The sequence below is a fragment of the Equus caballus genome, chromosome 1, assembly GCF_041296265.1.
Source record: "Equus caballus isolate H_3958 breed thoroughbred chromosome 1, TB-T2T, whole genome shotgun sequence".
Classification (NCBI taxonomy): Eukaryota; Metazoa; Chordata; class Mammalia; order Perissodactyla; family Equidae; genus Equus; species Equus caballus.
In genome coordinates, this window is record NC_091684.1 from 151,852,286 (window position 1) to 151,866,884 (window position 14,599).

The 14,599-nt window shown below is 43.0% G+C and overlaps 1 protein-coding gene across 5 annotated transcripts in view; it reads left to right on the forward strand.

The window, feature by feature from the left end:
- The window catches only part of LYSMD2 (LysM domain containing 2), a 30,981-nt gene that overhangs the window by 9,649 nt on the left and 6,733 nt on the right, over positions 1-14,599 (forward strand). The window contains exon 2 of one of the 5 annotated variants that reach the window (XR_011426508.1): positions 7,786-7,925. The exons of 1 other annotated variant lie outside the window; for it this stretch is intronic. Coding sequence is in view for 2 of the 4 variants with exons in the window: in XM_023617424.2 (XP_023473192.2) it covers positions 7,962-8,234 (273 nt within the window). In the remaining 2 variants the exon portion in view is untranslated. Of the gene's footprint in view, positions 1-7,524; positions 8,235-11,145; positions 11,417-14,599 lie in introns of those variants that run through there. 3 more of the 5 variants (XM_070236549.1, XM_023617424.2, XM_023617437.2) reach the window with 3 other exon arrangements.

A 14,599-nucleotide genomic window follows, 5' to 3' on the forward strand; every position in this document is an offset into this window, starting at 1 on the left:
TTCTAGTTTGTAGGGAATGCATAGGTAGTTTTGTAAGATAATGGCAGAATGTGTTTCTTTTTTTTTTAATGTACTCAAATACATCTCAACTTTATTAAGATCCTCTATGTACAAATTATTTGCTACTGAAATTGAAATAATACCAAAAATTTTTATTACAATTCAAATTTTGAAAACTAGAAAATCTAGTTAATGCACCCTGCTCTAATCATACTTTAGCCAAACCACCCAATGTTTTCTTTACATTCTTCCCACACAAGTTACTTTGCCTTCAATTCTTGATGTTGGGTTTCATCTTACTGACTTCAGCCTTCTAAAACACAGGCAACACTTGAGACATATTAGTGCTTCTTTGGGTCAAATCAAGGAGTTAAACTAATGTATACTGAAGTCATTCAAATGCAAACTACATAGATTCCTTGTAAGTTAACTGGGATCAAGGTAGAAAAGAGATGCAAGAAAAAAAGACGTCATAGAACTCATATCATAGGTTATCAAAATACTAGTATACAGTCTGTCTCAGCATAGAGTAGCTTTCCCAAGCTCTTGCATAATGATCCTAAAATTACTGGAAAGAGTAAGATAAGGTTTATGGCTCAATCGACTGTGTCGTAATTATTCTCCATTCTAGTATTCTCAGAAAGATCTCTATGATACACGCAATGATGACAGCTACATCTAAATCTTTGAATTCTTGATTCAACCTCAATTTCCTTCTGTCTTGGTTCTCTTTGAAGTATAGGAAGTTGGTTGGGGTAGTAGTATTTAATAATTTGTGTCATTCTTTGCATTCTTTCTTTCTGAGCAGTTAACAATGTCCTCACGCCCCTCCTTCTGTAGAGTATGCCATCACTTAAGCCCTGGCATTTCTTTTCTCTGTCAGGCTGTTGGGGTGGATATTCTGGTAGAAGAGGAGGGAATTTGGTGCTAGGGTTGAGTCAAGTTACTAAGGTTCTTTATTAGTGCTTCTGAAATAGGCAGAGAGGCAGCTCAATCTTCCTGGGAATTTTCTTCACTGGCCATCTGAGAGGACTCCAGGGTCCAGGTTAGGTTAAGCTTTGAGGAGTCCTTTGGAAGTTTAATCACAGCTTGAAGCTCTTCCCAGAACTTTGGGTTGAGCGGAAGGTGATGCTCAAGACTCTCAAATTGTTACAAAGTAGCCTGGCAAGAACTATATAGCCCAGAAAGATGGAGAAAACCCCAACTCCAACAAACTGTGGTGAGAGAAAGAACTAACCTGCGGAGTGTGTTTCAAAGTGGTTGTATCAAATTGTACTCTTCCTAGCAGTGCATAGAATTCCTATCTTTACTGACAACTGGTCTTGCCAAACTTCTTAATTTTTGCCAATCTCATGAGTGTAAAATGGTAACTTTCGGTGGTCATAATGTGAGTTTTTCTGATTATTAATGAGGCTGAATATCTTTTCATATGTTTATTCACCACTAAGATTTTTTTCTTCTTTACAATTCTAGTTATGTCGTTGGGTTATTTGTCTTTTTCTTATTTTTATGTAAGAAGTAGCTCTTTCAATATTCTAGATATTAATCTTCAGTTGGTTGTATATATTACAAATAAAACATTCTTTGCTAGAAAAATTTATGTAGTTCCTGACTTCAGATAGCCAGAGTTCAAATAATGAAGAAAATCTAGTTTTCAGAATCTATTTGGTGCCTGATTTTTATATAAAAATTAGCTAGAGTTTGGATAATGAGGTATAATTCAAACATTTTATTTAAATATTTTTGGTTCCTGGGACGCTTGTTTCTTCTTTTAATTTCTAATTTATCTTTTCATTTTCTTTAAGGTATCTTTTTGTTAGCAGAAATTCTTAATTTTAATGTTGTCATGCTTATCAATCTTTTGTGAGTATTGCTTTTTTTGTCTTATTAAAGAAATCCTTTTTTATCCTGAGGTCATAAAGATATTTTTCTACAGATTCTTCTAAAAGCTTTAAAATTTTATCTTTCACATTTAAATCTGTAATCCATTTGAAGTTAACTTTTGTATATGGTAGGAAGTAAGGATCCTACCATGTGGATAGCCAGTCGTCCTGACATCATATATTGCATAGGTCATTCCCCAGTGATCTGCGATGCCACCTTTGTCATAAATGAAGTTCTCATACATTTGTGATTCTGTTTCTGGGTGCCCTATTCTTATGCATTGGTCTCCCAGCCTCAATATCACCCTAACCTAACTATGAGCTTCATAGCAATTCTTGATATCTGGCAGGGCAGTTTCTCTTTCCTTGTTCTTCAGAAGTATCTTATTCTGTGGGTCTTTGCTCTTCCATGTCAACTTTAGAGTTAGCTTGTTATGTGTTTTGCAAACCCATATTGGGATATTAATTGCTGTTGCATAGAATATATAGAACAATTTGTAGAGTATTACATTTTTTTATGATATTGAGTCTTCCGGTCCATGAACATGGCATAGCTTTTTCATTTATTTAAGTCTTCTTTAATGTCTTTTACTAAAGTAAAACTTTTTTTCTAGCTCATCCTTTCTTGCTCATCCTTTATTAGATTCATTCCTTGGTTCTATCCATTCTGCCATTTAAGTTGTTAATATTAAAGCACCCTTGAATTTCTGGGATAAAGTCATCTTGTTCGTGATGGGTTGTCTTGGTATGCACTCCTAGATTTGATTTAATAATATTTTAAGATTCTTATATCTATGTTCATGAGTGGGATTAGTCCATAATTTTCCTTTTCATACCTTCATCAGTTGGTTTTGGTCATGGTTATGGGATGATACATATGGGATTGGATGTACGGTTATACCATGAGCTGAGTTGGGGATTGTTCCTGCAACTTCTGTTCTGTGAAAGGATTTACATAAGATTGGATTGATACGTTCCTTGAAAGATTGAATCTTCTAACAAAATCTTCTGACAATGATTTTTTTTGGTAGCAAGATTTTTAACTCTAGTACTGATTTAATTTCTTGAAGGTAATAGGACTATTCAGATTTTTAATGTCTTTATATGTTATATTTTTTGCTAATCTCATGCCTTTGAAATTGTAGTTTTAAATGGAATTTTTTCCACCTACTAGTGAGGTTGAGCTTCTTTCCTAGGTTTGTTGGCCATTTGGGTTTTATCTTCCATAAATTGTCTGCTCATATCTTTTGACCATTTTCCAGTGGGTGTTTGTTTTTTAATAACTCCTAGGCATTTTAATATATTCTGGATAGTAATACTTTGCCAGTTATATGTATTCAAGTATATTTTCCCATTTTATGCCTTGTCTGTTCAGTTTCTTTTTTTTTTTATATAAAGTTAGGTTGTTTATTTGAGATCCTTCTTTCTTCTTTCTTCTTCTTCTTTTTTTCCCCTCTTTTTGGTGAGGAAGATCAGTCCTGAGCTAACATCTGTTGCCAATCCTCCTCTGTTTCTTGAAGAAGATTGTTGCTGAGCTAACATCTGTGCCAATCTTCCTCTATTTTGTATGTGGGACACTGCCACAGCATGGCCTGATGAGCAGTGTGTAGGTCCGTGCCTGGGATCCAAACCTGTGAACCCTGGGTCGCCAAAGTGGATCAATGAACTCAACCTCTACACCACCAGGCCACCCCGATTCAAATTTTTTTTTTTTTTTAAAGATTTTATTTTTTCCTTTTTCTCCCCAAAGCCCCCTGGTACATAGTTGTGTATTCTTCGTTGTGGGTTCCTCTAGTTGTGGCATGTGGGACGCTGCCTCAGCGTGGTCTGACGAGCAGTGCCATGTCCGCGCCCAGGATTCGAACCGACGAAACACTGGGCCGCCTGCAGCGGAGCGCGCGAACTTAACCACTCGGCCACGGGGCCAGTCCCCACCCCGATTCAAATTTTTAAGGTGCCTTTTGAGGCAAAGAATTTTTTAATGTTGATATATAGAATTTATCAGTCTTTTTTCTTTGTGGTTTATATTTTTCGTATCTTGCTTAAGAAATCTTTTGTAGTTCCAAAGTTATAAAGAAGTTGTTCTAAAAGTGTTAAAATTAGCTTTTCCCAATTATATCTTTACTCAATCTGTAATTGATTTGTATATATGGTACAAGGTAGAGATCTAACTTCATCTTTTTTTCACATGCATAGATAACTAATCATGCCAGTACCATTTCTTGAATGTAATTCTACCTCTGTCATGGATTAACTTCTCTGATATGTATATGTCTGTTTCTGGGTTTTCTCCATTGTCCCTTTGTTATATTTGTCTATCCCAGCATCACTGCTGCAATGATTTAGTTCTCATTGCATTATTATAAGTCTTGATGACTATGAAGTTAAGTCCCCCTTCCTCATTCTTCTTCTTGAGGAATGTCTTTGCTGTTCTTAACCCTTTATCTTCCATATGAAATTTAAGATAAGCTTGGCATGTCCTTTGGTTGGAATTTTAATGAGTTGATATGTTAGTTTGGGAAGGAATTAATATTTTCATTATTTTACATCTTCTCATGAATAAACGTGGTATACCTCTCATTTTACTTTTACCTTCTTTTATATCCTTCCATAGGATTTCATAATTTTTCCATATAAAGCATGCTTCTCTTTTGCTAAGTTTATTCCTAAATATTTTTTTGATATGTGGAATGTCATGTTTTCCACAATTATATTTTCTGATTGATTGATGCAATTGATATTGCATATTGGTCTTGTGTCGTATAGCATTGAGGTTTGAACAGTTCCAATAGTTCAAACAGATCCAATGTAGACATCATCTGTGTTGCCTGTAAACATTTTAGTATCGTCTATCATTGGTAAACAACAGTTTATTTCTTTTCAATCTTCACTTCCCTTTCTCCTTCTTTAATGCTGGGACCTCCAGAATGAAATGAGTTAGAAGCAGTAATAGAAGGCTTCCTTTTCTTATTCTTGACTTCAAAAGAAATGCTTCTAATGTTTCACCATTAATTGTAAGGTTTGCTCTGTGTTGTGGGTAGACTCACATAAAACCAACTTTGAAGTTCTGGTTGAAGAAGGAAAAGCAAATATACAAAAAATTCCATCTGAGCCATAAATTCTAGATATTAACTTTTATTTTTTGGATTAAGGAGAAATAGCTATAAAATTCACAGGAAGATTAGATATTTGGAAATCGCTGAGATATCTAGGGGAAAACAACTTGTAAAGAATCCTAACTGTGAAATATCAAACAAGTATTAATTCAAGCTGATAAATTTCTGAGATCTAGAGAAAATTCTAGTGAAGATCACAAAAAGGAATCATGGAGAAAATTCTGAGAATTGTGTAGGACTTATTTCAGAGCATTTTATAGCTGTTCTGGAGGTGTTTTATGACCCAGGGGTTCTTATGGCTGGAGAAATTGAAGATAACTAGGGACAGCTTAGAAATTAGCTCTCAAAAGAGAAAAGAGGGACGGGTTTCGAATCTCTATACATTTTTGGTGGTAAATTTTTTCCTGCACTTTTACAGAGGCCTTGGTCATTTTGTAAAGGAATTAAGTGATTATGTAGCCTTTTTCCTACCTGGCTCATTTTTAGCTCCTTACTTTAGGTACCTACTGCACTTTCTTTTCTTTTTTTTCTGCTTTTATCTCCCCAACCCCCCCCCCCCCTCCCGTACACAGTTGTATATCTTAGTTGCATGTCCTTCTAGTTGTGGGATGTGGGACGCTGCCTCAACGTGGCCTGACGAGCGGTGCCATGTCCGCGCCCAGGATCCGAACCCGCCGCAGCGGAGCGCGCGAATTTAACCACTCGGCCACGGAACCGGCCCCTGCACTTTCTTTTGGTGACTTCTGCCTTCTCAAAGTCACCTTCCTGATTCCATATTTAGGCCTGTCTTTCTCCCCTTTAATTCAGTATTTCCCAGCCTGTAGAAATTCTGAGGAAAAAAAAAAGTTTCCATGGTCCAATGAGCTTGGGAAATAAAGTGTCGAATCCAATAGCTTACTTACTGCAGGACTTCTAGAGCCTTCAGTATTCTGACGTGAATTGTGAATCTCCGAAAGAGAAATAGAGCTTGCAGTGTTTCCCCAATTAATTGATCATGGAACCCGTTCAGAGAACGTCTAATAACACGCAGTTCATTACTCTTCAAATAAAAACTTACACTTCTTCAGTAAACTTTTCCTTAGTGGAAGATGTGTTATATGCTGTCTCACTATTAGATTGTAAACTCTTTGAGAGCAATTTCTTGTATTGTCTTGAACTATTATCTAATCTCATTTATATATTTTAAGATCTGGGGTTCTACTTCTCTCTTAGGTCCGGGGATGGGCACAATGGATACCACCCAAGAGTTTATGCACAGCAGAGTCTTGTTAAATAATCTAATTTAGCTTTCAGGATCTTTTTACCACACCTCAATTCAACCACTTTTGATGCTTTACTCAAGGCACTGAGTCAGGCACTGCTGGAGCTAAAAAGATGAGTAAGATGTAGTTATACCTCCCAGGAGCATGTACAGAGCAGATAAGACAAGTACAAGACACAAAACACAAGTTAAATGCTAAACAAGGGGTATGAACCACTTTGGAGTTCAAAGGAGAAAGAAAAACAATTGCATAGTTGGGGTAGGGGGACAGGTGGGAAGAATCAAGAAAGATCTCATGGAGGATGTATCATTTGGGAGGGGCCTTACAATTTTTTAACATGTAGAGAGTACTGGAAGAGTGGCATTACAGGTGAAAGGTATAGCTTATGCAAGACATAAAGGTAGGAGTGAGGGGCAAGTTCAAGTGGCTGTGTTTGGCAGGAGCATATGGGGTGTACAGGATGAGTTGTAGATGGGGTACGGTCAGACCATGAGTCATAAAAAGGGAAACAAGAGCTTGAATGTCAGTGTGAGTTATGTTAACGCTGTCGTCCCCAGGGAGCCATTGAAGAATTTTTGAGTGGGAGGGTAATGCAGAGACCACCTGCTCCTCTCCCATCCTTTGTCCTGTCTGCTCAGTTCTAGTTCCTTTGCCTCTGTCCAGCACAGCAACATATTCAAACTCCAGCTAATGAGTCCAACTTCCAGTCTCCTAACCTGCCTATAGGGTACCTCTTCTTGGAGAGCTGTCCAGAGTACAGCAGAAACCCGGGCTCTAGGTTCTAGGAAACGCTCACCTACTGTGTAGAATACTATCGAAAGCTAGAAGGTTGAGGAGAGTGTTCAGACGAAGAATACAGATAAGAGGTCATTGGTGGATTTAATGATTATACTTCGGGGAGTTATGACTTCAGGGTATGAAAGAGGAAAATGATTAAAAAATAAAAAAAAAGATGGGTACAGAAAGTAAATTCTAAGTAGTGAGCCAGGACAATGGACTAGCTGCTCAGACTTACAAGGCAGCCCAGGGCTAAAATTGGCACTAGCGTGCAATGCAGAGTGAAACCCAAACTGGAGGGTTAGCTGGAGGTCACCCACCAGGCCTTAGAAACAGTATCCGTCCCGGTGTAATGTTGAAAGGCGGGGACCCTCCAGGCGGTGGCGATGGGCGTGGAGAAGCTGTGTGTGTTTAATGGTCCTAGTGTTGTCTGTGACGTGGCCTTTGAGGTCATTGGGGTAATCGGGTAGGGGAGGAAGTCCCCTTGGCACGGGAGAGCTTGAAGGGCTGAGAGCCCTGGCGCCTGCTGGGGAGTCAGTAGAGGAGGCAGAGCACAGCCTGGGCGTTAGCTGCGGTCCGGCCAGGGTTCGAACCAGGCCCTGGCGGTGCGGCGCAGGCTGCCCCCGGGGCCGAGGACGCCGAAGGATGGGCTCCTCGTAGCCCCGCTCGTGCGCGCCTCCAGGTCCTCGCGGCGGAGGGCCTGGCGGCCGGCGGCTGCGGAAGCTCGTCTCGCTCTTCTCCCTGCAGGTGCGCCCGGGCAGGGCGGGACGAGGAGGAGGGAGGCGCCCGCCATGCCCGGCCCGCCGCCCGCGCAGCACGGCCCGCCGCAGCCCCTGTGAGGAGGAGGAAGCGGCGGCGACGGCGGCGGAGGAGGCGCCGCCCCCCTTGGCCGGCTGCCCGACCTGGCGGCCTCCGCAGGACCCATGGCGGATCCCGCGCCCGCGCCGGCCCTGCGGGAGGGCGGCCCCCGCGCGCCCCGGCCCTCGGCGCCCTCCCCGCCTCCGCGCCCGCGCGCCGGCCCCGAGGCCGAGGAGGCCGCGCTGTCGCTGAGCCTGGCCCGCACCAAGACCCGCTCGTACGGCAGCACGGCCAGCGTGCGGGCGCCGCTGGGCGCCGGCGTCTGCGAGCGCCATGTGGAGCACCGCGTCCGCGCCGGCGACACGCTGCAGGGCATTGCGCTCAAGTACGGAGTCACGGTGAGCAGGGCGCGCAGGGCCGGCGGCATCGGGCCGGGGGGCGGGGGAGGACGCGGCGCGGGCCGGGCGTCGGCGGAGTGGGGGTCGAGGGGGCAGCCACCTGTCCCCCCTCCGCCGGCTCAGCCCCCGGCGCTCGCTCAGCGCGCGCTCTGGCGACAGCAGTGGTCGCCAAAGCTGGGCCCCGAGCCAGAGGGGCGGGCGGCCCGACAAGGCTCCATCGCCAAGTAGGTGCCTCAAGTTCCCGGTGCTCTGCCCGGGCTCCGACCAGATCTGTCGCGTGAGGAAGGCCAAGGAGGACCAGGGCTTTGGCACCACCGGGAGCCACGTATCCCCGAGTTTCAGTCCCATCCTACTATCATATATTTTCTCAAAGCTGTAAACGGAGGGCAGAGAATTTTGTTTTCTGTGTCAACGAGCGCTGTGATGAGTCAGGAACGTACAGTGGTTCCCGCAGGATGGTTCTGGTTCTGTTGATTATGCTTCTTTATTTAGAAGTGAAATTACACCCCTGGGCTCAGTGGCAACTGTGAATGTGACACCTGTCGCTAAGCAGCAGCTTAGAGCTGTGGTCTAAGTGTGCTGGAGAGCTGTGTTATTATAAATTGATAAGTGTGTGTGTCTTGGGTGTATTGCATTACACCTCTGGGAAGAACATGGAAACCTGAGGGGACATATTGTTTCATTAAAGTTACTTGTAATTACCTGTGAGTGATGTGACGGCCTTTGTACATTTGAGTTCTGTATCAGTTTTCAGTGTTCTTTCCTGAAGCACCTTAGACAGCAGTGGGAAGAAAGGTGATCTTATCTGTATCTTTCTCTTAAAGCGAAACTCTGTCTGGCCCCTCAGAATGACAGAGACTGAGTAATCTATTTTTCACATTCAAGCTGTTACATGTTTACCCAGCAAGTCCTTCTCTCGTGTGAACATTTAGAGAGCAGGGATCTTGCTGTGCAGGCATGTACTGACTTATCATGCCATGGATAGTCCCATTCTGCCCTCTTGGGAGGTTCTAAATGTGGACATAGAATTACAGTTCTTACGTGCATTAATGGGGCCTGGTTTGAGTCAGAGCTAAGCAACATTGGGAAATATCAGTAGCTACCTTCTGCTGAATGCCTGCTGTGTGCCAGGCTTTGCATTTGTCCTGTTCCATCTTGTTCTTATTCGATATGATTTTCCTAATAAGCCTGGGAGATAGGTGTAATTAATCTCCTTTTTAAAACATGAAAAGATGGGTGAGAGGAAAGGATACTTTCCAAGTATGCTTATTCAGGGAGACCAGCTTGAATTAGCACAGGGAAAAAAATTTGCTTTTTTCTAGATATTTCTTCTAGTTTCCACTCTTAGTTTTATCCTAGTCCTATTGAGAGCTCTCTTAGCATCTTGGTTACTGAAGAAGGAAGGTCTTTTCGTCTGGTTTCTATGCGTCTTACATACTAGGCCAGGGTGACTGCACCTGGGAACCCATGATATCCGGAGAGGTATTATTTCCCTGGTCCTCACCCACAGCAGTCTCTCTGCAACCTGCTGCCCTCCATGGTTTCACTTGAGTTGCTTAGAGCTCTAAACATCTGCTCACTACAGTTCTCTACCTTTGATCAAATGCTTTCTAATCCCTGTTTTCTCTATTATAGATCCTGTTACTCATAACCTTTCACCCCTTTCCATTAAAGTGTAAATCAGATTTTTTGTTACTTTTATAAAGACTTGATTTTAAAATGTTAAGTTAAAATATAGTGAATTGGGAACTATAGTCTGTAGTCACAAATAGTCGGTTAGAGGATTTCTCAGCCTCAGCACTGTTGATATTATGGACTGGATCATTCTTTGTTGTGGGGGGTGGTGCTGTGCATTGTAGGATGTTTAGCAGCATCTCTGATCTCTGTCTACTAGTTGCCAGTAGCATCCCCCACCCCTATCCAGACATGGCCAAATGTTCCTTGGGAAGAAACTCACTCTTATTGAGAACCACTGGTTTGTTACATATATATCATTTACTTTGGGTCCTGAACTCTGGTTAATGAAATTTTTAGGGACTCTTCCACTGCTTATATAAAACCAGTACAATGATAATACTTACTGTAACAGGGAAGAGGTATTCTTGCTTTAATTAATATCTCCAGGTATTAATTGAATTTACTTATTGTAAATTGAGATTTTAGGTGCAAGCTAAAAAGGCAGAAAAGTTTTTTTCTTCCCATCACTGAACAGAAAGAAGTTGAGTGAGTTAAGTTTCTAATATTAACTGCCGAGATCGTTACAACGTATTTAAATTATTGTTTAAAGGAGTGGGTGATGGGATGTTGGAGACTGAGAGGCCCACGGCAGTGCACCTAGAAATTAAGAGTCAGTCCGGGCAGACAGCTGACTTGAACATCCCATGTCTGGCAAGAACAGAGCACAGCTCTGCAGTCTTACTTAGGGGAGCAGGAGCTCTCAGGGAAGCCTGTCTGCCAATGGCAGCTCCCCAGCCACCCAGCTGGGGGTCCAGCAGGACTTCAGGCTTTTGATGGGGGAGACTGGGGAGAGCCAGTAGTATTTTAGGTACAAGGTGGTTCCCAGAACAGAGACTGTAATAGGGGTGAAGATGGAGACCTGGTTGCCAACCCTGGGCTACAGGGGAACGAGTGGGAATCTGGTTATGTGAAGTGGTGCTCAATGGTAGCAGCAGGGTACATCCCGAGATGTGAGAACAGATTGGTGGGCCTCAGACTTACCCAGATAGGAGAATGCCCTGGGACAGACTCAAAATAAAGGATCCTAGCTGACTTCGAACCTCCTGGATCGGAATATCCAGAAAAGGAGCCCAGGAATCTTCAGGTTTTACGAGCATGACCTCTGTGCTTGTTCCCAAAGTGCTATATTTTCTGCTTATTTGTTTAGTGTTTCATCTGAGTGTCTCTGCCCTAGAGATCGACCCAGGGATCCAGAAGGAGCCAAAGAAGAATGTGGATGTTTAAGAACCCGGCCAAGTCTGGCGCTTGATGAACCCCAGTTCTTCTGCCAGTGACTTAGAAAATATCTGTTCACCCTTGCCACTATCCCTTTTAAAGCCATTCATAGTTATGGATAACTGGCTTTTGTGATTTTTTAACCTACTTTTCTTGAGCTTGGTTTGTTTGAGGCCTTGTGCTAGTGCTGGGGCTACGAGATAATGCATGCCGTCCTCTTTTTGTTCATGGTAAGTTTATCAGTTACTTCTTTCCACTAGCTTGTAGCTACTTGAGAAGCCAGGTTGCTTGTCTGATTCATCTCTGTATATTCTGCACCTGGCCTGAGTCTAGCACATGGTGGGCCCTCCACACACATGTGGACTTAATCCACAGGAAAGCCTGACTGCTATGAAATCACTAGGCCCTGGAGTTGAGCAGACTCTGAAAGATGGGGCCCAGGGTCGGCGTTGAGTGAGGGAGTGCAGCCTGCTTGACTTGAATTGCCAAGTTCAATTCAAGGCTGGCTCTCCAATGTGCAAAAAAAAGACCGCCACTGCTGCTGGTGCTCGGTGCCTCTTTCCTCCCCTTCCACCAGCCGTGGGTCTTTCCATTGCATTAAATAAAGGTTTAGATTTGAGCATCTCTACCAGAGGAAGAGGCATTTGAGGAAGTGGGTCTGGGAAACTGAAACCATCTGGGCTGAGTTGAAGAACTGTTGAATACAGTTCAGATCTCAGGCATGAACTTGAACTTGCTTGGGCTGTATTTCCCTGGCTATGCTTATCTCTGGTGAGACATTAAGGCCTCTTCCCTAACCCAGCGTTCTAGATTTAGCCATGACTTGTGTGGTGGTCCTAGCTCCTCTCAGTTGGGTTCCAGCCTCTGGAGGAAACTGACCAGCTCCAGGCAGCCATGTGAACTTTTTGTTTGGAAACTCTGGGAAAACGTGCAGAGAACAGGATAGAAACTGAAAGTGGATAGGAGGCAGCGAGGGGACCTATTATTTGCATAAACTTCTTCTTCGTGTCTTCACTACCCTCTGGCAACTTGCCTGTCCTCTCCCCTCTCCAGAGGGCACTGACCCCAGTGCTGCCCTCAGTCATATCCTGTCCATTCTGTTCCCAGGGTTTTCTCTTTCTCTTCCAATGAGCTGTTAAGCCCAGTTGTTTCTTAACACTTCCCCTAACAGAAGTCACCTTGCTGAGAAATGGTGAAGTAATTGTTATTTTAAGGGGAACAAGTGTTGTGAGTTAGAAATGTATGTGTATGTAAATCTTTCATGTTGATAACTTTAGCCCCTGCTGCTGGGGACATTGTTGACTTGCTGGTCCAGGGAAGAGAACCCTAAATAACTAGTGCCACCTGTAGTGAGAGGTGTGGTAAAGAGCCTTCAGTGGTTTGGGGTTTTAATAGAGTCTCATGTATTCTTTACTTAAAAACAGCTTTATTGAGGTATCATTTACATACCACTCAATTCACCCATCTTAAGCGTACAATTCAAGGACTGTTAGTAAATTTGCAGAGTTGTGCAAGTTTCACCATAATCCATTTTTAGAACAGTTTCATCTCCTGGAAAAATCCCTGTGCCGTTGCTCTTACTCCCTGTTCCCTTCTCCAGTCTCAGGCAACCACAAATCTCTTTCTAATCTATAGATTTGCCTTTTCTGGACATTTCATAGAAATGGCATCTCATATATTCTTCTGAGATAATGTGGAGAAGAAATTAATCCTTTTTCCCATTAGTACATGGGAATGGAGGAGTCTGATTGCCACCAACCCCTAGAATTTAATGGGAGACAGTCAGGGGTGGGGGTGGGGGTGAATACAGCACTTACTGAAAAATGATCTTGAGAGACTGTTGAGAGAATATCTTAGTCTGTTTTATTTAAAATGATAATCAAATGAGAGTTGTGTGTGTCTATTTTGATATACATTCTGAAAGCTGCCCAGGGCTGTGTAAATGTTTGTATTATGTATCCTGAAATGTTTTTGGAAGAGTATCGTTTTTAAGGAATGGAAAGGAAGAAAGGAAATTTTGAATGTTACATTCACAGGCAGGCCGGTGGCCTTATGAAGCTGACCAGACTAGCCTTTGGGGAGGCTTCTCAGCCATGCCCAGCGGCTGCTGTTGAGTTACATTTTAGGGGGGGGAAGTTCAGAGTTCAGAGCGAATTCACCTTTACAAGATATGTTTACAGAGGAGTCACTTTAAATAAGTTGTTTTAAAGTTATCGATGGTGCTTATTCTACCTAATTTCATCATGGTCGACCTTGTGGCCATCCTGTTAGCTTTTTTTATTCTGTCATCTCTCTCTTAGTGACCAGATAGTAAATTTCACTGAGTCATGCTGTTCGGTCCTGATTAGGAGATTTCTGAAACGAAAGCATTTGATTGCTCTTCTTCCCTCTACTCACCCGCCTCCAAGAGATAGAGGGTAGTTCTGCATCACAGAAAAGGTCGCACTCTATTCTCAGCATTAATTGGGTATTAGGAAATGCCGAACAGAGGGCAGCTGGGAAAGCTGTCGAGTTTTCCAGCTCTTCCTTGGATCGGGTCAGCACTTTTCTTAATTTTAAGAGAGGTGAAATTCACAGAACATTAGACCCATCTGTGTTCAGATAAAACTATAAAACATTCCTGAAACACCGGTTCACTGTTTGGGATTGTCTACAGTCTCTTGTCTGTGCTGCTGTGGTTTCCTCCATAACTGGCCTGCTTCTTCCACTAATGCCTCTTTCTTGCTAATCCATTTTCCACAAAGCTGCTAGAATGATCTTTTTTTTTTTTTTTGAGGAAGATTAGCCCTGAGCTAACATCTGCCACCAATCCTCCTCTTTTTTTCTTTGCTGAGGAAGACTGGCCCTGAGCTGACATTCGTGCCCATCTTCCTCTACTTTATATGTGGGACGCCTACCACAGCATGGCTTGCCAAGCAGTGCCATGTCTGCATCTGGGATCCAAACTGGTGAACCCCAGGCCGCCAAAGTGGAATGTGCACCCTTAACTGCTGCACCACCAGGCCGGCCCCCAGAATTATTTTTAACTGTCATCAGATCATGTTACTCCCTTCTCTCACCTCCACTGGCTTCTTGTCACATTTAAGGTAAAATCCAGATTCCTTACCTTGGCATCCAAGGCCCCGTGTGGCCTGGAGCTTGCTTATTCCTCCCTGCACTTCAGCCACACCAGTTTTTCGTGCTCTGGGACACTGCAGCTGTTCTTTCTGGCTGGAATGCTTTTTTCGGGCTTTTTGCATGGCTGGTTTCATTTCTGAACTTTACTACAGGTAACAGAGTTTGGAGCCTGTGCAGTTGGTTCAAACCATTGCTTATAAAGGAGAAGTTAAGATCAAATTAATTACCTTTTGGAAAAAAACTTAAAGGTCACACCTCAGGGCAGTGACAACATATAATGGCATTCCTCTGGGCTT